Source organism: Stegostoma tigrinum, chromosome 3, assembly GCF_030684315.1.
Source record: "Stegostoma tigrinum isolate sSteTig4 chromosome 3, sSteTig4.hap1, whole genome shotgun sequence".
Lineage (NCBI taxonomy): Eukaryota > Metazoa > Chordata > Chondrichthyes > Orectolobiformes > Stegostomatidae > Stegostoma > Stegostoma tigrinum.
The window spans coordinates 25,269,219-25,293,250 of record NC_081356.1 but is presented as its reverse complement, the minus strand read 5'-3'; the positions used below and the strand labels follow the sequence as shown (position 1 = coordinate 25,293,250).

At 40.6% G+C, this 24,032-nt stretch overlaps 1 protein-coding gene across 3 annotated transcripts in view; it reads right to left on the bottom strand.

Moving 5' to 3' along the window:
* The window catches only part of LOC125450739 (MOB kinase activator 3B), a 131,916-nt gene that overhangs the window by 2,038 nt on the left and 105,846 nt on the right, over positions 1-24,032 (bottom strand). The window contains exons 3-4 of one of the 3 annotated variants that reach the window (XM_048526827.2): positions 17,871-18,073; positions 4,015-5,687 (exon numbers count right to left, since the gene is read on the bottom strand). The exons of 1 other annotated variant lie outside the window; for it this stretch is intronic. In XM_048526827.2, the coding sequence (XP_048382784.2) occupies positions 5,637-5,687; positions 17,871-18,073 (254 nt within the window). In that variant the 3' untranslated portion in view covers positions 4,015-5,636. Of the gene's footprint in view, positions 1-4,014; positions 5,688-17,870; positions 18,074-24,032 lie in introns of those variants that run through there. One more of the 3 variants, XM_048526828.2, reaches the window with a different exon arrangement.

Here is a 24,032-nt window from a genome sequence, read left to right as displayed (position 1 = left end):
GGATACCTAGATCCCATGAACAAATAAGTGCTGTATGTTCTGACTATGCAGGGTTTTTTCATACAGCGCTATGGCATCAGCCTTCATAATGTGGGACTTGAACCATTTCAGGAACTGAGCAACACAGGAGATACCTTAGGCTGAGAAAAGAAGAATGGCTCCTTGGTCACTAGAAACAGAGGAGGTGTCGGTGATACAACATTTTGTGGCTTGGAGGGAATTGAATTGGAAACAGAAAAGAACATGGTTGTAAGATTCCATAATAATTCGATAAGGCAGCCATTAAATAATAACTTGCCGTAGTAAGTCTTTGTTCATAGAACCCTAGAAACGTACAAAACAGAAAATCACCATTATGTATGGTTGTGCCAGATATGGCTCTATCCAAAATCAGTCATGCTTATTCCCGTATCCTTAGGTTTACAGACAAAAACTTTCAGTTCTTTATCCTCCAGTATTTGTCCCATTCTCTTTATAAAACTGTTTATCAAATCTGGTCCTACCAGTAATTTTAAGCATTCCAATGACTCGAAGGGAATATCACTTCCTCCTTAGTTTGGACTTTACAGGTTGCTTTTATTTAGTGTGTGTGTGTGTGTGTGTGTGTGTGTGTGTGTGTGTGTGTGTGTGTGTGTGTGCTCCCACCGACCGTGCTGCCCTTAGGCTTATTGAGGGCACATTCTCACATATTTAAGGCTGTCAATCCACCTTCACACACACAAGTATCTGGACGATGGCAGGTGAGTGAAGGTGGAAAGACTTTTCTGCAACGTTGTTTAAAGTGTGAAAATGAATGGCAGAGGGATGGATGTATCATTCAGAAGAGGCATCCTGTGTGCTTCACGAGTTACATTGCCAAGATGTTAAACTCCTTTGTTTCTCCCTACCCAGCCTTCAAAACCCATTCTCCCACCTACGTGTATTTCCTCCCTTGGGTGCTTGACCCCTTTCCCTCTAAAAGTACCTGGGATCTACACAGGTCCAACAACATCACAACCCCCTACAGAGTTCTAGTACTTCTGGGGCTGCAAGACCTGCCAGTCAATCAGATTCACTGGAAGCAATTGAGGGTGGGACTTTCTTTCCACTGAAGTGCAGAAGTCTAACGTAAATTTAAGGCTATCACCATGCTCCTCTCCCAACTCCAACTCAGTACGTTAATAGTTGGCCACTTTGAAACCAGATACAACCCCTCATCTCTCCTAGATATTTTGCCAAAGACTTTATATCACTGACCCACAGGAAATAGTTCCTTTCGTCTATCTAATAAAACCTCTCAACATTGCAGTGGGTGCCATTTCTTGTGGGGTTGTGTTTATCTTTAAACAGCACATGAGAGTAGGTAGGTCACTGGTGTGAGTTATTTACAGAAGTGAAAGTGCCTGGCTGTACAAGGATGTGGTCAAAATTGCCTGTAGCCTTGCTCCAAACTGATTGTGCAAAGATGACTGTGGATTTCTGTCATACCCAACTGGTAGAGTTAAAACCACGAGCAAGATTGCAAGATTCCAAAACCTTTAATCCTCCTTTCAAGGCATGAATTTTTTTTCAAACAAAAAATAAAATGCTTTTACAATGAGAGTTGAAATTAGATGCTGTAAATACCCGAAGACATAAGTACTGCACAGACAGGAAGTCAAATAAAGAATAAGTGTTACAGAGAACTTTAGCAGTTGTGGGAAAGAACAGCTGAGGTTTGGAGGTGTTCAAACCAAGAGGAGAGATGAGCAAGTAATATGGGTTACAATGAAAGGGCAGCAGAACTGCAATATTAAACTTACTATTCTTTCCACCACTGTGCAGCACCTCCTCAGTAATGATTCTCTGACACTGCATCACTCTCTTAATACTGATCCTCCAACAGTATAGCTCTCCCTCACTACTGTCATTCCAATAACACAGCAAAGCTTTAGTTCTGAACCCCACAACAGTGCAGCATGTCCTTATTCATGACTGCCCCCTGCCAGTGCAGTGTGCCTTTGGGACTGAACCTGCAACAGTGCAATGCAACCTTGGTACTGAGCCTCTAACATTGCAGCATCCCTTCAATACTGATCCTCTGGCAGTGTGGCACTTCCTCAGAACTGATATTCTGAGAGTGGGGCACTCCCTCAATTCTGACCCTGTTGATAAAGCAACACTCCCTCAGTACAGCTTCTGGAATGATAGCCTGGATTGTTGTGCTGAGGTCTTGGAGTAGATTTGTAAAAACAGGTGAGAGTACTACCAACTGAGCCACAGCTGACATACAGGGCTGCATCTTCCTATGGAGTTTGGACCCTGACCTGGGGACTGAATGGAGGTCCCAAGCCATTGTCAACGTGTCACCGATGAAGACTGTCTGTTCTCGAAGGGGATCCTGAAAGCTAGGAGAGCAATTGTTTTGGAAGGGGCCTCCTAAAGGTGCACTTCTGCATTCACAAATATAGGGAGTTTGCAGGACAGTAGGCAGGGTGGACCTCTGATGTAGCCTAGGATTGGATCTAATCAAAAGACTCTCAGATCTAGAACCCTGATAGCCCCACTGATGGAGGTGGATAGTGGTGGCAGAGTTCAGGGAGAGTGAAAATGCCTAAACATGGAGGCACTCTTTGAAGTGTGGACTGCAATCAAAGATGAGGACCGAAGCCTTCAGGTGTTTCAGAACCCCTGGTTTTGTTGGCCACAGGTGTGACCTTTCTTGCATCTCCCTAAAAATGAGGCATAGAACCGCTATCTCTGATTATCCCCTCAAATTCAAACGCACACCACCCTCCACACACACTTTTGCAGGGTGGTCACCTTTGTTGACCTAGTTGTCTCTTCCTGTGGTAGGGAAGGAAGGGACCACTCCTACACTGGCAAATGTCAGAGGTGCAGGACATGCCCTCTGGCCTAATCCTGAACTATCACAAAAAGCTGCCAGCCCTAGTGGGATGGGCAGTGAATCATATTCCCATCCCAGCTCAGGAAAGCTCCTGACAAGACGAATGTGACAGGGTGTCATCCTGATTGGGGCGTCCCCAATTTTCTGAGCTCCCTTACAGCCTTTATTTAAGCCAACCATCATGGAGTTGCAAACAGTCAGCCTTTTGAAACAGGCCACCAGATTCAAGCTCAAATCTTCAATTCATAAATAGCTGGTACAATGACTAAAGTGGAACTCAAACGATTAACAAAATAAACAGTGTACTATCCAGTGTACATCAGTAAGAATGAAAAGGGCAATGGGCGGAACAAAATTGTGATCCTTTGAAATAATAAAGCACATCTGCCCACACAATGCCAGACAATAAGATTGGGTGTTGAACTTTGTCAAATCATTACAGTTATTGTGGGCTTTAATTAAAAGCTATGTAATGCTCCGTTCACCTAATCTAAAAAACCTTAACTGTAACAATCAAGCCTTTCAATTTCTGGACTTCCTGAAGAGAGAGTCAGACCTGACATTTAAAAGTTATAATCTTGGGATAGATCAGTGTGTGATCCATAATAACAGAAACTAAGCATACAAATATACACAGCTGTTTACCGAGAAAGAAATTTACCTCTTTTGATGGGCAAGATTTTAAGACTGTGTGGAAAAAACTAATTATAACCTGAAGCAATATATGGTATAATGTAAGAAGCTGCTTCAAAGCTAAGAGAGGTTATGGTGGGATTGAAGCAGTGCTTCCAATTTTTGTTACTGGTGCACTTTCCTTTTTAACAGGGGTACCTCTTGAACCACTTGTTTCTCTGTCATAACAACCCCTTTGCAATCTTCATCTCTCTCCTGACCTGTCTGGACCACACCTTCCATGCAGGTTACATAGGCATCAGGAGATTTGTAATCAATGATGAGGAGGAAGGAATGTGTTTGGTTACACTAAGTATCGTACCAGCACTTTTCTATCAAAATGAAGGGAGACACGATTTGATTACATACAGTGGCATGATTTAAGCAGAGATGACTGTGCTGAAGGCTTCAACTTCATAAGTTTAATATTAAATATTTAAAGGAACATCCCTCTCCTGCCAACCCACTGGGTTAGAAATTGAACATCTGAGCAGTAAAACCTGCTGATCTCAAGTGGGAAACTCGGCTCCACATTCTAGGGCAAAATTGTGAGAAATGAACTGTGCCAGGGAGGATAAAGCAGGGAAGTATATGGACATGTTTTTAGTTTTTCCGTAGGATGTGACTGTTGGGGGGTACATCATCTGTAATTAGCTTTGAGAAGATGAACCAGCTTCTTGAAGTGCTGCAGTTAATGTAATGTATGTACACCCAACGTGCAATGTTAGAAGAATGGTGTCTTGTCAAACTTCATTTTGTATAGTAAATTATAGATCAGGACATTGCTGTCAATGTAGATGTCCTGACGTCATTAGGTTGCATATGGGTGAGTGGTGGGGCTTCCCCTGTATTTCACAGGTGGCAACAAATTCTGTGCCTGCCACCAGGATTACCATCCTGTCAAGCATGGCCAATTGGATGGATAGCAGCCAAGCAATGGTTAGTGCTGAGCCAAGATGTGGTCCAGGGGCCTCATACAAGCAGGCAAAGATATAAAACTGAAGGAAAAGCTAAAAGGCTACCTATCTGGGGAATTGTTGGCATCACTGTAGCTATCTTTCTTGCCTTTAGTCTTTTAACTGCCTCCTAAATCCTTACACCCTAGGCTGCTCCTAATGGCCTCATGATGCAGAAGGTTAAATTAAAAAGTTTTCTGTGATCTTACTGGTTCCCTCTGTCTCCCAGCCCATCTGCAGAGCCAGGTTCAATTCAAACTAGAGAGTCAGGAGATATGGGTCTTACGTTTGACAAAACATCACATGCAAATCATTTCCAGGACATCGCCACTGGAATTCCTCAGGATAGTGCCTTAGGTCCAGCCATCTTCAGCTGATTCATTAATGATGTTTGTTTCATATTGGATCAGAAGTAGGGATGCTCACTGATCTTTAAACAACACTTAGCACCATTTGCAATACTTCAGATACTGAACCTGTCCATGTCCATATGCAGCAAGACCTGGACAACATTCAGGCTTGGTTGGTAAGTGGCAAGTAACACCTGTGCCATGTAAGTATGAGACAAAAGCCATATCCAACAAGAGATAATCTGACCATCACCTCTTGATCTTCAATGCCATTACCAACACCAGAACTCCCAGTCAACATCCTGTTATTATTATTGTCCAGAGAAAGAGCAAATCAACAGTTGGGAACTGACCTCCCAATTCTCAACTTGTCAAGCATTCTTCAACAGCCTCTTCTAAACCCAATAGCAGTACTACCTAGAAGGACAAAAGCAGCAAACCCATGGGAACATCACAAAACCACCCCATATACTCCATCCCAGTCCTGGTCTCCACACTCCACCCTCACCTCTGTCAAACCAGGTTCCTGGTACTGACCTCTACTCCTTCTCCCACTTCCTGGGATTTGATGTCTCCCAACCTCTGGGCCATGACCCCTAAGCCTATTTGTATGTATACATGCAATTCAAAATGAAGCATAATGAGCAATAGCTGGTGTCAGCAAATGCAGCCTTTAATTTTACTTTCCTCCACTCTCCTTTCTGATCTGATTTCCTCCCGTCAAGAGGGTGAGAAGGCAACAAGTTAGGAAGTCCACGGTGAAGGTTCAACTGCAACCAAATATGGCCCTGGTCATCTTGTCACTGATATTTGGTTGCCCTCCAGCCTCCAACTTTGCTGTCTCTGTTGGTAAGGGCATGAAATGTTTACACATTATTATTGACAGTTTATAAATAATTAAAAATTGAAAATTCCAAGTATTAAGATCAAAGGGCAGCTTTACTTATGGTTTTCCCCCTTGCAAGGATTAACAAGTATTCAAGTCAAAACATCAGATAAAATTTTAGCTCACTTCAAGCCCAACTACACGTAATGAATTAAAAGTGGGCTCATTACTCTGTTTAACGTCTGTCATCCAATAATTAAATAATGAAGCAGCGAGTCAATTAGAAGGCAACAGTATCACCAAGGGTGCAAAACGTCAGGCTAACAGAGAAAGTGTATTATTGATTTTGTGATACAGAATCTAAATAGACATAATAGTAGTAAGCTACCGGCCTGTAATTGAATCACTTGGCTGTAATGTCATCATAACAGGAGAAAGCAAAGTTCATATTTTAATGATCAACAAAACAATTAGATTGAATTACTCCCCCATCAATCATTGCTAATAGTTAGCTACTGCAAATTCAATTTTATAGAATTAACTGCTATAAAGCAGGCATCATGGACTGAGCAGTAGAGATAAATAAACCATCATCGATATGGAATATTCCATGATAGTTGGCGTGGCTCCCACATGACAACAAACAACAAACAACAAACAGCTTTGTATTGGTATTTAACATGAAGAGAGATGATAGAATGTAGAATCATAGTCATATAGCACAGAAACAGACCCTTCAGGCCAACTCATCCATGCCACCAGATTTCCCAAACTTATCTGGTCCCATTTGTTGCGTTTGATCCATATCCCTCTTTCCTATCCATGTTCCTGTCTTTTAAATGTTGTAACTGTACTCACCTCTACCACTTCGTTTGGCAGTTCATCCCATATACACATCATCCTCTGCGTAGAAAAAATAGCCCCTCATGTAAATCTTCCCCCCCCTCACCCTAAACCTATGCCCTCTAATTCTGGACTCCCCATACATTATGGAGCAGACCTTGGCTATACACCTTATCAATTCTCTCATGATTTTATGAACTCCTAGGTCACCCCTCAGCTTCATATACTCGCATGATACAAGTCCCAGCCTATCCAGCTTTTTCTTATAGTCTCAATAACATGCTTGTAAATCTTTTCTGCATCCTTTCCAATTCAGTAATATCCTTCCAATAACAAGTTAACCAGAATTGCATGCAGTACTCCAAAAGTGGCCTACCAATTTCTTATACACCTGCAACATTAAGTCCAAACTCCTCTACTCAATGCTCTGATCAGTGAAGGCAAGCATGCCAAATGCCTTCTTCACCACCTTGTCTACCTGTGATGCACTTTCAAGGAACTCTGGACCTGCACCCCTAGGTCCATAGTTCCCTGGCTTTTCCCTGCAGCCTTTCCTAAATAATGGCACACTGGCACCTCATCCACGGCTGCTGATGGTACAAATCTCCCTCCTAGGGGCCCTGCAATTTCTTCCCTAGCTTCCCACAATGTTCTGCGATATACCTGATCAGGTCTTGGGGATTTATCTAACATGATGTGTTTTAAGACTTCTAGCACCTCCTCTTTTGTAGTGTGGACTCTTTTCACAACTTTACTATTCATTTCCCGAAGTTCCCTAGCTTCCAATGGCTTCCTCCACAGTAAATACTGACATGAAATATTTGTTTAGTATCTTACCCATCTCCTGTGGTTCCATTTGCTATTATCTCCTCAATTCCTCTTTATCCCTGAATGTATTTGGATCGTTTTGATTCTCGTTAACCTTATTTGCCAAATCTATCTCATGTCCCCTTTCTGCCCTCCTGATTTCCCTCTTAAGTATACTCCTAATGTCCTCATACTCCAGGGATTTGTGTGATCCCAGCTGTCCATACCTGACATATGCCTCCATCTTTGCCTTGACCAGAGCCTCAATATCTACAGTCATTCAGTGTTCCCTACTCCCACCAGCCTTGCCCTTCACACTAATGGGAACATCTCACTATCTTGCTTTTGAAAGCCTCTGACTTGCCAATTTTCCCTTTACCTGCTAACAGCCTATTCAAACAACTTCTGAAAGTTCCTGTCCAATACTATCAAAGTTGGCCCTACTCTAATTTAGAACTTTAATTTTTAGACCAGATCTATCCTTATTCATGATTATTTTAGAACTAACAGAATTTGAACACTGGTCCCAAAGTGCTCCCCCACTAACACCTCAGTCGGTTGCCCTGCCTTAATTTCCAAGAGAAGGACGAATTTTGCTCCTCCTCTATTAGGTACATCTATATTTTGATGAAGAAAATTTTCTTGAGCATGCTTAACAAATTCAAATTCGTCCACATCCAAGTCCTTAACAGTATGGTAATCCCAGTCTATGTTTGGAAAGTTAAAATCTGCTACCATTACAACCCTATTATTCTTATAGATATCTGAAATCTCCCTACATATTTGCTGTTCAATTTCCTGCTGTCTATTGGGTGGGGGGAATTGCTGACAGTACAATCCCATCAATATCATCCTCTTGGTATTTCACAGTTCCACCCTTTTGGTTCACTGTACAATCCCCCAGGAATATCCTAAGTATTACCGTGATGTTTTCCCTAACAAAAATGCCACTCCTCCTCCTCTTAACTCCCATTCTGCCCTTCCTATGGCATCTATATCCCAGGACATGGAGTTTCCAGTCCTGTCCCTCCCTTAGCCATGTTTCTGTAATAGCTATGATATCTTCTCCCGTGTTCCCATCCATACCCTGAGATCATCTGCCTTACCTGTCAGGCTTCTTGCATCGAAATAAATGCAGTTTATTTCACAGTGTTACCTCGTTCTCTGCCATGCTCTTGCCTGCCTTGTCTATGTAGCTTCTTTCCTTTAATTTCTAAACAAGCCTCAAACTTCTCTCTTTTCTCACTACTGCTTACGGTCCTATTCCCCAGCCAGACTAGTTTAAAGCTTCATAAGTAGCACTAGCATATTCCGCTCCAGTTCAGTTGGAAACCATTCTTTTTCTACAGGTCACGTCTGGCCTAGAAGAGATCCCAATGATCCAAAAATTTGAATTCCTGCCCCCTGCATCTGCTCCTCGGCCACATGATATTCTGCCCCATCCTTGTATTCCTACTCACAATAGCACGTGGCATCAGCAATAATCCAGAAATTATTACTTCTGAGGTCCTGCTTTTTAACCACTTGCCTAACTCCTATAATCCCTCTGCAGAACGTCATTCTTTCCTCTAATTATGTCACTGCACAACAACCTCTGCAAGCTCACTCCCCTTTGAGAATTTGCCGCAACCAATCTGAGCCATCCTTGATCCTGGCACTACAGAGGAAACACACAATCCTGAAGTCTCATTCACAGTCACATAAATGCTTGTCTGTGCCCCTGATTATACAGTCCCTATCGCAATTGCCGGCTTGGACTTTGGCATACTCCACTTAATAGAAAAAATAGTCATGGTGCCAAAGACTTGACTTTCACTGCCATTTTCCTCTGACAGGCTATTCCCCCCAACAGTATCTAAAACGGTATACTTGTTTGAGAGGGACATTGCCACAGGAGACTCCTGCACTATCTACCTATCTCTCCTGGAAGTCACACATCTACTTGCTTGTACCAGCGGTGTGACCACCTCTCTAAAGCTACTATTCATCACACTGTCTGCCTGCAGTATGCTCCTCAGTGTCTCAACTGCCTCTCCAACTGATCTAAACTATCTGTTAAGAGCTGCATACATTGTCGCTGGGGAAAGTCGACTGCTCCCTGATCTCCCATGTCAGACAGGAGGAATTTACCATTCCACTGACTGTCAACTCTGTCCTTTAACTATTAGGGGACTTAGACTTGCATAAAAACTCCCACACTTAGCTCAATTCCCAGCATTCGCACATTCTCACTGCTTGTACTCTGCTGGGAGAGCTTAATGCCTATCATTTATCTTACAAGGCTTGCAAGAACCAGATCTAAGTACAACCCTTAAAATGTCTACCCTTCACTTGGCCACAATTTTAGATGTTCAGAATACAAAGAAGTAAATTCTATATTCTTAAATTGCAGAGTTTGCAAACTCTTCCTGGTCAGGCACGAAACCAAAACAGCCTCCTCCTCGAATCTACTACCAGGCGGTGATTCTCAACACACACTCAGCCCTCTCAGTTTCACATACTAGTCAGCAAGTCTCACTATCACACACACCGGATGGTGAGTTTCCATATCTCACATAACTGCATTTGAAGTATTTCAGAAAAGGTACACTCGACTGTTTACTGGGATGAGGGTAATACTTTGAGGAAAGGTTCAGTAGGCTCGGGGGAGGCAATGGCCTAGTGGTATTATCACTGGACTGTTAATCCAGAGACCCAGGTAATGTTCTGGGGACCCAGGTTCAAAATCCTGAATTTAAATTCAATTTAAAAAAAGCAAAAACCTGGAATTGAGAGTCTAATGATGATCATGAATCAATTGCCATTTGTTGGAAAAATCCATCTGGTTTACTAAAGTCCTTTAGGAAAGGAACTGCCATCCTAACCTGGTTTGGCTTACATGTGGCTCCAGGTTCACAGCAATGTCGTTGACTCTTAACTGCCCGTCGGCCAATTAGGTATGAGCAAAAAGTGCTGCCTTATCTGGCGATGCCCACATCCCATGAATGAATAAAAAACATTCAGTCTGTAATAATTGGAGTTTAGAAGAATGAGAAATGATCTTGGTAAAGCATGTAACATCCTGGGAGTGGAGCTTGACAAGATGCATACTCCCTTGTGAGCATTCTAAAACTGAAAGAAACAGCTTAAAAGCTATAAATTTCCAATCGAAGGCTGACTGACCCTCTCAGAGGGTCAATAGTCTGTGGAATTCCTTTTCCCAGAAAGCAGTGGAAGCTAGGCCTTTGAATTTAGTCAAGGCCAAGGTAAACAGATGCTCAATTGACAAGGGTCTCAAGGGTTGTGGAAAGCAGAAAGGAAAGTTGATTTGAGGCTACAACAGATCAGCAATGTTATTACTGAATGGTGGAGAAGACTTAAAGGGCTGAATGATCTACTCCTGAACCTATTTAACACGTTAGTATGTTCTTGTGAACTATACGTAAAGTCAATAAGAATGCAAAATAGCTGAATATTCTGAGTCACACCTATCTTTTTGATGCTACTTAAGTAAAATCAATTCAGTTTGTCTTTTTTTTAAGAACAGCTTGTCTGAATAACAGACCACAAGTGATTTAGATGCTGAAACAGGGCTTTATAATTGCTAAAGTGCAAGAGTTCAGCAGTGTGGGCCTGAAGACTTATTAATATGCTCTCATCTAATTTTGTCAGAACCACATAATTAAAGTATTTGCTGGAGGCAACTAAATCCACTTAACCTGAAGTCAGACATGCAGAAAACTTTCTACAGTTTGATAGAGGTTTGTAAATCACTTCTTACTGATACGAAGCAGTCCACGTAATCAAGGTCAATGTGAATTGACAGACTTTTATCAAAATAAGCTGCATTAAGTTCTGTATTTTTTTTCCTTTAGTCATTCATAAGGTGGACCAGCAATCACAGCCTACTCATAATTACCCTTGAGAAGGTATTAATAAGCTATGTTTTTGAACCCACTGCTTTCCATGTGGTGTAGGTACACCTACAGTGCTTTTAGGAAGGAAACTACAGGATTTTGACGCATGGGCAGTGTGATATTTCTGACTCAGCATAGTGTAACATTTGGAGAGGAACTTGAAGTGGTGTTCCCATCTGTCAGTGGGCTTGTTCTTCTAGGTAGTAGAGATTGTGGATTTGGATGGTGTTGTTGAAGAGAGCTCAGTTAGTTGCTGCAATGTATCTTGTACACAGTGAACTTTGCTCTACATACAGTGCACGGTGGTGGAGATAATGAATGTACAAGATAGTGGATCAGGTATTGATCAAATCAGCTGGATGGTGTCAAGCTTATTAACCGTTGGAACTGCTCTCATCCAGGCAATGGGTGGTGTTTACCTGTAGTTGTGCCTTTAAGTGGTGGGAAGGCTTTATGGAGACAGGGGTGAATGATTCAATACAGAATTCTTGGCCACTCACTTGCTCATCTCTCCACTGTATTTATGTAATTGGGCTAGTTAAGTTCATGGTCAATGTAAGCCCCAAGGATGTTGATGTAGGGAATTTAATGATGTAATATTGGAGAATGTCATGCTGATGGTGATTAGAATCTGTACTAACTATATCATTAGAACTTCTGCTTTATACAGCAGGGTAAGAATTAATCTCACAGAAGAGTAGATTCTTGAAAGCTGTTTTATAAGATTTTTAACCATTTAATAATAAAACATGATGAATTCTATTCCGATGATTCCCTTCAAGTGAATTCTTATTCAAAGACAAAGAGAGAAATGTCAAATTAAATGGAGACAATCCAAATTAATCAGAAATTGAAATGACAGTTATAACATACACTCAAATACCTTACAGTTGAATCCGAATCCTACTAATCAGTGCTTAATAGCCATACAGTAGCAGAAATGGACAAGACACTTAAACAGACCAGCATAATATAACAAGGGAACAACATCTTTATCGTTTAACCTTAATCAGAGTTTCATTACAACAGAGGATCAGGATTGTTGGAGGGTCAGTACTGAGGATGTACTGCACGACTGGAGGGTCAGCACCAAGGACCTGCCACACTGTCAGAAGATCAGTACATTCTTCTTAACAGGCAGAATTTCAAAGGGGACTGATTGAAATGGGCTATGATGGAAAATCTGGCACAGTCATGCAAGAATCCAATGAGACCTAGCTCGGGACTAGCTCATTGAATTTTTCAATTAAGTTCTGGATGTTGTGAGGAGCTTCTTGGCAGGCAGCGGCAAGTTGCCTGTTGAGTGCATTACTGCTTGTTAATGACCTGATAAACTGCAAATCTTGCTTCATTAATATGTAGCTTTCTATTCTACCATCCATTGCAAGCAAAATAGACATTGACAATTCTCGAAATGTAAGTCAGAATAGGTATCTGGCAACTCTACCTCGCTACTTGATGCCAAGGATTTGCACCAACTCAGCATTGGCCACATGAACTCATGGCCACAGACATATGAGTCTGACAACTGCCAGCTTTTATTGGCCCTTCATGACACACTTCCGAACCACATACAATGTGCTTCTGTACCTCATTGCTGCACTGCGGGAAGTACTAGTAACTATTATTGCAATTCAGCTGCAAGGACACTTAGCAGTCAGGGACACATAGCTTGTGAGCTGGATGAAGCTGCATTTCAGAGTTCTTCATTTGCACTCTTAACGTTAATTCAAATTGAACCTATCTATTCCTAACATTCATTATGTTCCTGCTCTGCTTTGCCTTTCCTTGCCTTTTTGTACTTTGGCCCTCAGTCAGAGATACCAAGCTCATTGGCCTACTGTATTTCCAGGCCATTTCCAGCACAGACACAAAGTTAGGAAGCTTGGCGTGGTTGTCAGCAGTCCTCAGTCAAAACAAGGGAGACAAGTTTTCAGTTAGGGATCCTGGTGTAGTGAGTTAAGGGCATCCTCCAAGACCATTCCAGAGGCTTGGACATGGTCAGTCAGTTGCTCAGGTCTTTCAGGGTCAAGTCTTCCCCTTGTAAGAGGTGAGGAGCCAAATGTTGAAGAGCCCACTAACCATTTTGACTCTTCCTGCCCTGTTGTGGGCTGTATTCCTCCTGGGGCGTGGGTTGGGGGGGGGGGGGTGGGCGGTGGGCATGTTGGGAGGACGCAGGTATTAAAAGAGATGAAAGTGGGTGCCACAGTTGTTACTGTTAATGCAAGGGTAAAGGTTGGTGGTGGTGGTGGGGGCGGGGGGGGGGAGGAGGAGGGAAGGCTTGCACAAATGAGTGAGTAGGCAGAGAAGAGGCAATGTAGGGTTAATTGTGTGAGAGTTGGAAAGAGTAAGAGCAACTAGGGGAAGATATTGCATACAACCGTGAGAGTGGTAGAGTATATGCTTTGGTGGAAGTTGAGTACAATAGAGATACAGTGAGTGTGAGATGTCACAATAAAGATGGTGTCACTTACACTGGTGGAGCCAGGTATTCCTACAACACTGTTCATGCCTCCAGACAGCTAAAACCACACTGACATGGGTGGCTCCAGATCCCTGTTCATAAACTAAGGTACCAATTTCCACTATTCAGCAATGTCTCAGGAAAATATCAGGAGCTGTCCAGGGCAGCTCCAGAATAAGTGATTGTCCGGGCGTGTGACAGCACTTTAAAGATGCTGTCAGCACCACGGATGCCAATCCATTCCAGAATAGTTTTAAAGCAGCAGGTTGTTGTAGGTCGGGTGAGTGGTAGAATGAGACAAGAATTGCACATGGGTAGTTAGTTAGGTGAATTTTGTAAGATACAGCAAGAAAACTTGCTAGGTCTCATGGAGAGAAATCCACTGTGAATCTCAACGAGATTGATATTTAGCCAAAGAGTCAGCCTTACGTTAGAACTTAAGAAAAGGCTAAGACGTAGAGAAGAAATTTTGGAAGTTTTGTTATGAAGTTGGGTACAGTATTCATGAACTGGAAGACAGCAAGTTAGAATTTGTTGGTAAAAATGATGGTGGGATAAAGAGTGCCGTGGTTCCTTTAACACCTTGTGTTTTGACTGTGCTTGGAAGTTAATAAATGCAGGTATACGGAGAGTGCCCAAATAGAAACATTTTGTGTAAAACACCCAAGAAGCATTTGTTTTTCCGAGACAACAAGTTTTAATTTGGCCAATTAATTTAAACAAATCACCTAGATACAAAAAGCCAAATGAATTTAAGTCTAATGGTACTGACAACCTGAATCACCGTATGTCATTACAGATATATAAGACAACAGCACGTGGAAACTTAGAGACAGTCAAGTGCCATGAGTGTGAGAGAGTGAACCACCACCTGCCAGAGTTAGGACCATTCAGCTTTCACAGAAAGCCCATTAATTAGTCAAAGTTACCACGGTATTTTAACTCAAAGTCCTCATTGAAGAAACTATAGAGATAAAACATCCCTGACAGCCGAATTAATGGAAGAAAGGTTTGTTAAGAGACTGGTGAAGACAGAATATTCCAGAAGATAGTCTGTGTGAACTTGGAGAGATGAAGTGTTAATTTATTGTTTCTTATTTATTGAGTTTATATTAGTGAGACTTGGCTTTATTTGAACAGCATTCCAGTAGGATTTAGACAAATTAGTCAGTAGTTAGTAATCAAATGGGGGGAAGTATTAGTTTGTTAGTAATTTTGTTAATTTGTTCATTGTTGAGTTAAATAAATAAGTTATTTCTAGTTACTTGTAAAGTGGATATCAGGAATTTTCTTTTAACCACTACTTTAACTGAATACAAGGGGAATGACAAGCTCCTCTGGGTGTTTTGGAAGCAATTATTAGAAGGAAATCTCTACTCCCATCATAACAGGTTGGAACTTGTGTTTTGGTTTAACTATCAATTAGCTATTTCCCTGTAATAACATCTTCAACCTGAAATATTAAACTATCTTTGTCCATCAAGTCAGCTCCTTCCAGGCTTAACCTTGTAGACAAATGAGTAGGGAATAAATAATTTGAAAGATGCACCATATGGAGGAATCTTATTTGTATTGCTGCATTCTAATCTCTAAATTGAAAAGAAGATTATGCTGTCCTGATGCAAACTACCTAGTCTATACAAATTAATTCACAGCAATTAAGTATCATATACTTGTTTGCTTTACTTGGACATTACTTTGCCTTGCACTGATTGAACAATTGCTTAGATCCACCAAATGTCTACTGTGTGACAGATGCACAGGACTGAGTCACAAACTCATTTTGTACTGGCGAATTTGACAAATTGGTTAACAGTACTGAATGCAATCACCTGCCTTAAAATAACACAATTTCATTTTGTTAAATAAATCAAAGCAACCAAATGCTGTCATGTTTCTTTTTCAGAAATGGAGAGATTTTGTTTCATTTTTGCATCTTGTGTAAACCGTTAAACATTGTTTCATTTCTCTGTTCATTTAACGTTGTTGGGTCCACTTGTATCTTTGTAAAAATAGATTGCACGGGGGTGTTGGGGTGGGAAGGGTAAAATAGGGTCCACAATCACAGTTAGAAAGTAACAGTAACACAAAGTTCAGATGTTGTTATACATTAGGAATATTCAGATCTGACACAAATATCCATTTTCATTGCCTAACAGTGAGGAGCACAAACAGGAACCCAAATCCTGAAGATATTGAATTGTCAGTTTTTTGCATTTCTGTTGCAAGAAGTTGACAAATCTACGCCTGTCTATTTCCCCCACAGGATTGAATACAGAATCCCAGGTTCTTCCACTGTGTCTTGGCTATCTTACTTTAAAAGGATAGACTGCAAATCAGTCATGATCTCACTGAATTGTGGTACAAGCTTGGGAGCTAAATGGCTTCCTTCTGTCCAATGGAAGAAAGCAATGAGACTAAGGAAAAACAGCAGTATACTACCTTTAGTTTACAACATTATTGTTTTTAGGGAATAACAAACATTTGTGGCTAAGCCCCTTCACTCTTTCAAAAGTTCTTAATATAGCAACTTTAAAAGTAGAAGAAATCAACGCAGGGTCCTTCAAAATAACTTAAGACAAATGGATCCTGATCATGTGACAATGAGATGAGGCATATAAAATCAGAGATAGTAAGAACTGCCAATACTGGAATCAGAGATAACACAGTGTCACAATGACGCCACCTGGAAACTGGAGAAGCAGCATCTCATATTCCACCTTGGGAGCCTATAACCCAATGGTCTCAATGTGGGCTTTATGAGCTTCAAAATCTCCCAACCCTCCCTCTCATCCCCACCTCCTTGACCTGACACAACCTGTCCATCTTCTCTCCCACCTATCCGTTCCTCCCACCTCACTGGCCAATCCCCACCTCTGCCTACCTGCACTCACCTGTCACCATCACACCTACCTTCCCCAGCCCACCCCTCCTCTCTCTATTTATTTTGGAGCTCCTTTCCCCATTTCTGAAGAAGGGTCCTGACCCAAAACGTCAACTTTCCTGCTCCTCTGATGCTGCCTGACATGCTGTGCTCTACAATGTGTTATATGTGAGGCAAATAAAATGTTTATTCTAAGAGCTGGATTTAAGGGAGATCTTAAAAGAAGAAAGGGAGGGCAGAAATTAAGACTAATCTGGAGACCCTTGGATTTGTTTGGTTTGGAGATGATAAAGAAGTGGACAAAGAGTTCAACAGTAGATCTTAGAAGCCTTGCAATGTTATGGGGATGAAAAAAGGCAAACTTAGACATGGAATAAATGAGGCTGGAAGGTCAGTAGGACAAGGAGGATCTGAGTAATTGAATTCAAGCCAAGGAAGCAAATGAAACTGACACGAAAAGTGCTGAGTTTGGGGAAGTGATGGCTAATTCAGAAAACAACTCGTCTCATTTTCTTGTGAAGTGAAGGGGGCCTTTCAGTACATTAACTACATTATGGAAAATATGAGGCTTTATCTCAGGGTGGAGGGGTCAATGCACTGCCAGAGGAGGTGGTGAAAGCAAACATAATAGCAGCATTCAAGAAGCACCTGGATGAATACATGAATAGGAAGGGAATAGAGGGATATGGATCCTGTAACTGAAGATTGTTTTGGTATGGAAGGGCAAAATGTGTCAGCGCAGGCTTGGAGAGCCAAAGGGTTTGATCCTGTGCTGTATAGTTCTTTGTATGTCCCATTCATCAATGTCTTGTAATGCAAAATGTAATGATTTGATTACATTGAAAGTGATACATACCAACAATTAAACAAGACCACAAATTCTTGAAGCAAAAAAGGATAGAACTGAGAAGGGGTAGAGAAAATGAAAATTTATACAGATGACATCCTCAAAATATTCCAAAATGCTTGTTCTCACTTTGTAATCCCAATCAGTTTCCATAGAGAAATATCTGGCCATTTAATCTGTATTTCTATTAGTTAAAAATTATACTTATGGAATGTTTTCATTTTTTTAATACATCCACTTATAAGTTAGCAAAGTGATTTTTTTTTCTGTTCTTCTCAATACTTCCATTGGGATGAAACAGCTGTTTTGGAGGACGATATGTCAGTCAGAGGAGGTTGAAATGGTACTTGACACGAGCAACTTGATCTACTTAAGTTATTTTTACCTTCTTTAGATATGAATTAATGCTTTTTAAATTAATAATGGAACATGCAAAAGATGCTTAAGAGTAGTACATACCAAAGGTTCTAATTCCTTGCGGTCTACAAGGTTAAATTCTGTTACAAAGTAATAAAAGTGTTTATAGCAGGTATTAACATGTGCTTCTGCTCCCATGGTGCCAAGCCGATCAAAGTGATGAATGTAAACATGGACGAAGACTCGAAAGAGTCGACACAGAATCTTCTTGCAAATCTGAAGAAAGTTCTTGGGAAAGGGGATTCCTGTGGGAAAAAGATGAAAGGAAAAAGAAACAAATGAAACATCTGACCTGTTGGGTGATCATTCACCTTAAATACAACAGGTGTGTGTAAATACCGAATACAGTACAAACTCTTCAGTTTAGATCCAGTGCTAGTTTCTAAGGAGAGGACAGAGGTTCATGTGAATGAAATGAGGGGCACTCCTGTTCCTCCTGGCTCAGGAGGAAGCATTATTTTTTCTGTCCCTGATCTCCTGATCCTGACAGCTTTAGTTTGCTGGGGAAGCCATCAGTGCTCTTTGGTTGGCAATTTAGGAAAATTCACAGATGTTCTGACTTACCTGAGAAATGCACAACTTATGCACCTTTCTGCTTCAGCTAAGTCCTGAAGTGCAGAAAAGTTCACTTTAGATTCAAAATGTGTGGCATGGGGAGAACAAAAATGCTAAATATTTTACAAAAGTGATCAGTCAACTGATTTTTGAATGAGAACAAACAGTTTCCTCTCACAAGAATGGTATGAATGTGAAAGATAACTTTATTCCTTAAAGAACAATATTGATTGTATAACAGGGTATTTCTAAAAAGTAGACCAATAACACCACAGTCTGAGCAATAGCACACAATTCTGAAAAAAATCCCACTATCCTCAAAAAACTACATTGTGATGGAGGCAGCTGCAAAAGTTGAGTGCCAAACACAATCTCTTCAATATTTCTACTAAGAAACTGCTCTCCTAAGAGCTTGAACCAAGCAGAATCTTTCCTGAGATAACAACAACGTGAATCAAGCTCTTCGAATTGTGTGTCAGGGTTTTACAATTCTATGATAATCCTCTAAGGTTGTGGGGTACAGCAGTATTACTGAATTGTCCAGCATCAATTGATAAACAATGAAGGAAGCAACAGACCGAGTTGCAGCCTTTCAGCTACCTAAACAAAAAAAAAATCAATATTTGTAAATTACCACTTATTGCGATCTGTTGGGATAAACTGCAGGGTGTAAGAAGCTGCCACCAACTGCATGCAGTGTCCTTTCATGGGACTCTGATCACAGTCTAGTTCTCAGCAACCTGTCAGATTGCAGAAGCAATTGTGCTTCACTGACAAGCTTACTTGCTTAATTTTAGGTTTGTTGCATGACCGCTTAATGACCCGAACTGCAAGCTCTGTTTCACTTTGTTTATGGCAATTTGTGTCATATTTAGGGTTGATGTGTCTTTATTAGCATTAAGGACATTGATTAAATCCATTGTAAACAATGGGCATGCGTTTTTATTTAGATTTGATAGATATGCTTATTTAACAAACATATACCAGTTATTATTTTCTATGTAATCAATGGTGGATTGAATTTAAAAAACTGGGATCTTCGATGATGAATTGGCAATTGTTCAGATGCTCATCATTTATAAAGACTGAGCCCCTCCAACATCTAACATTTCTGACACTAAAATAAAATCTACTCTTAATAAAGTGTTCCACAAAAGTAGTTTGAGTTTAAAAGACTGACAAAGGATTAACTTACAAGCTAGAATCTCCTGCAAAGTTCTAACATGACTAGTTAAGTTTTTTTTGTTTTCCATTTCTCACACAGCTACTCAATCTCCCTCCCTTCCTACCAGCACCATGATATCATTCCTCTTGTCTTTCTTTCCAAGAATATCAGCTGATGCAATCAATGGATGGTCCTCTGTAATTTTCACCACCACCAAAGATATACTTACCTGTCAGCATTCAGAAGGGAACATTCTTCCCTTGACATCCTGATCGACTCTTCAATCACTACCGTAAGACCATACGATATGGGAGCAGAAATAGGCCAATTGGCCCATTGAGTCTGCTCCGGCATTCAATCATGGCTGATACATTTCTGAACACACCATTCTCCTGATTTGTCCCCATAACCTTTGACCCCTTTACTAATCAATCTATCTCTGTATTAATTACACTCAAAGCCTTGGCCTCCACAGCTTTTTGTGGCAATGAGTTCCACAGATTCACTACCATCTGGCTGAAGAAATTCCTCCTCATCTCTTTTTAAGGGTCATCCCTTCAGTTTAAGGCTGTACCCTCTCTGGTTCTCATCTATCCTGTCAGTGGAAACACATTCTCCACATCCACTCTATTTAGGCCAATCAGTATTTTGTAAGTTTCAATCAGAATCCTCCTCATCCTTCAGAACTCCAAGTACAGACCAAGAGTCCTCATCTGCTCTTCATATGACAAGCACTTCATTCTGGAGTCATTCTTGTGAATCTCATCCGAATCCATTCCAAGGCCAGCACATCCTTCCTTAGATACGCGGCTCAAAACTGCTCACAATATTCCAAATGTCTTTTACAACTTCAGCAGTACATGCCATTCTTGTATACTAGCCTTCTCAAAAATAATGAAAACATTTGTCTTCCTATTAAGTGCAGGAAATGCATCAATGCACTTTTTTTAGCCTCCTCCCTTCCCACCATCTAGGCCCATAAATATTCCTCACAGATGGAGCAGCAATCTTTTGTACTTCTTTCAATTTATGACACTGTTCATTGCTCACAAGGCAGGATCCTGTCACTGGAGAAGTCAAATGAGTCCACAAGCTTGACCTGAGCCTCAGCTGCTTGTCATTTTAAATTCCCAGTTAATTGTCCCTGAATTCTTGTTGCAATCTGGAATACAAGGCCACTGGAGTTATTGAGATAAATCTGACTTTAAAGGAAAATTAGCAGGAGGATGGACCATGACAAAGCAAAATACTGTTGAAACAAAAATAAAAGGGAAGCAATAGGTTTTGTCAACTCTAACAATAGATAATAAGATGGCTATTGTCAGCATAAAAACATTTATGCTAAAGGAAAACTTGACCAAAATTAATGTCTTTAAACAAATAGCAGAGACCATAGCTAAACAGGTAGAACGGAAATATATGTTATAAAGTATGGAAGCCCAGGACACTAAAGGTATTGGCTGAGCAACAGGGCCTCACCTCAGGATCAGAAAAGGTAAAGGACTTGGAACCTGAAACAGACTAAACTACTGTTTGTGTTATATCTCATGGTGAATATGTCAGTATTAATATAACAGACATGCTCAGGGTATCACCACCTTATTATAGCATGTGACCTGAAGGTATAAAGGTCTCAAATGCCATCTTACCCTCGATTATTTAAGGCATAACTTGCCATTGAAATCATAGTTTACTGATGTAAGCTATTAGCTTACTGTAAGCTCATTCATTAGAAATGTCTGAGAAATATAATGTTGGTGTATAATAGCTAGCTGCAGTAAACAAATGTTGTATTCATCGATAGCGTGATTACCATGTTATGAGAGTTAACATGAACATTGTCATGTTAAATAAAATACTTTGCTGAATTTTATCTTTTATGTAGTCCTACTGGATGGGTTCAAAATCTCTCTTCCATACAGCCTAAAAGCAAAGGCTTTTTAAAGGCAGCGGTGTAGGCTTCATTTCTGATTATGATGAATTAGCTCATAAAACCTCATACATGAACAAATTTGGACATTATAACTCCCACCAGACCCGGTTCTGAAGATGGATCACTGGACCAGAAACATCTTCTCTGCTTTGGCCCCATGGATGCTGCCAGACTTGCTGAGTTTTTCCAACAATTTCTTGTTTCTGATTTCTAGCATCTTCAGTTCATGTACTTTTTACTTTACCAATTGTTTCCATAAATATGCTTAGCCCAGAAAAAAAATCTGAATGCCTAAATTATTTCCAATTTGTTCCTAAGATTGAAGAGGAGGATGTGGAACATTGCCTTTGAAAAATTGGTCATTTAGTTAAAACATCCGGCAAAGTCTTGCATTCTTCTCACACAAGGCCAGTTAATAGTAAAGGCCCATATGATGTTTATCAACTCCTGCTCACAGACAACTGTACCAGCTATGATTAGGCAAAAGCTACAATCCTAAATGAACAAATTTGGATATAGTAACTCCCAACAGCAAGGGCCAGATAAGAAAAGATTAGATGGAACACAGATAGCCTCAAGAAGGAGAGAGTAGAGCAGACAAGGCAGATCAAGCCCCAACTTTAAAAAGGAAAGGATATGGAATGTCCACATGTTTCAAGTGCAGAACACCAGAAACATCAAAGGAAACTGTTGGTTCACCAAAAGATCAACAGGGAAGGCTGTAGTCAGAATTCTGTCTATCATGCCTTAACAAATGTAGGGGGATGGGGCAAAATTTTGTAAAGGTTTCTTGCACAAATAAATCCTTTTCTATCAGAAGCTCCAATGAGAAAAATAATAATCTTTAGTGATACAAAGTGTTTTCAACCCCACTTGGAACAAAGGTTCTTGAGGTGCCATCAGAAAACAGAAAATATTACAGTGGGAACAAAAGAGGTTACTGGTACATGTTTAATGTTCCCCAGTAAACATTCCCCTGCAAAGTAAGCTGGTCATTGGTGTACTGACATTTAGGTTTTATCGAATTTCCACATTTTGAATATAGAAGTAATACAACCATGTTTTTCTTGCTCTACTTAAAGGAACAGGTAGAAGCTTTTTGGAGTTAGTTCCAATGAAGCCACTGAACAATAGTTCAGCCAGTTTACAGTCAGACTTGGGAACAACATCAGGCAATTAAAGATAGAACCTGTTCTCGTTAAAGTATATCTAAAAACCAACAGTCTAGAAATTTGACTAAAGGGAAGTTTAATAGTTTACTAAGAAACCTTTACTTTAAAAGGCCCTCACTTCAATTTTAAAGCATTGACACAATCCAAAAATGAACCAGGCATGCTTCATGGGAGACCACAAATTATAACCCAGAGAACGAGTTAACCGTAATTTGTATTAGCATCTTTAGTACTTTTATCTGTAGCTAATCTTCATGTGTGTGTGTGACAGATGAATGGCTATTTGGCTCAGTGGTTAGCACTGCAGCCTCACAGCACCAGGTATCCGGGTTCGATTCCAGCCTCAGGTAACTGTCTGTGTGGAGTTTGCACATTCTCCCCGTGTCTGCGTGGGTTTCCTCCCACAGTCCAAAGATGTGCTAACTAGGTGGATTGGCCATGCTAAATTGCCCATAGTATTCAGGGGTGTGTGTGGGTTATAGGGGGATGGGTCTGGGTGGGATGCTGCAAGGGGCGGTGTGGACTTGTTGGGCCGAAGGGCCTGTTTCCACACTGCAGGGAATCTAATCTAATCTCCATATTTTTGGGGTAAGTATGTGCAAATTAACAACCTTCTTTATTTTAAACTCACAGAAGCTTGCTGCTGAATTTATTTAGTGGGGTCCACGGTCTGTTGGAGGGGTAAGAAAATGTACTTCTTTTTGCATGAAGAAAACATACCATTACGGGCAGTAAAGAGAACATATAAATTCAGTCTTGAGAACTGATAGGGAAGGCTCCTCATCCCGTAACAGAGTTAATTTATATGCTTGTTCAAACTTTTTTTCTAAAGTTGGAGCGAAATATGCTTGATGCTCTAAACTAAAAGCAATATGTTGGGGGAAGAGATATAAACAAACCCTGCTCTTAAAATACTAGTAGATTATGAAATGAACTATTTATCACACTCAAAAAGTATATGATTTTGGGAACAGATATTCCTGAGGTGGTGGCAATGAGTACAGTATTTTCCAACACAGGTGTAAACTTGGGTTCTTCTGTTCATAATTTACATCATGATCTAGATATTGAACGAGTGATAGAATCTTAACTCACTCAATCAGAAAACGTGACCCAAGCAGAAGATTGGGCTGAGGTCAACATTGCACTGACCATGCATGTTGTGAAGAAATCTTTTAAAAGATATAAAATGTTGAGTAATTGACAATGTAGCAAATATAAGCACTTGCTGTAGTTTGAAAGTACTGATATGTCCAGCATCAATGCGCTGCCTCAAATGCTTTTTCATACTTGTTTTCTGGAGGTTGGTAATGTTGGCAAGCTCACACATATTGCTCATTCCCATTTGCCTGAACATGACTCTAGGTATTCTCTTTGAA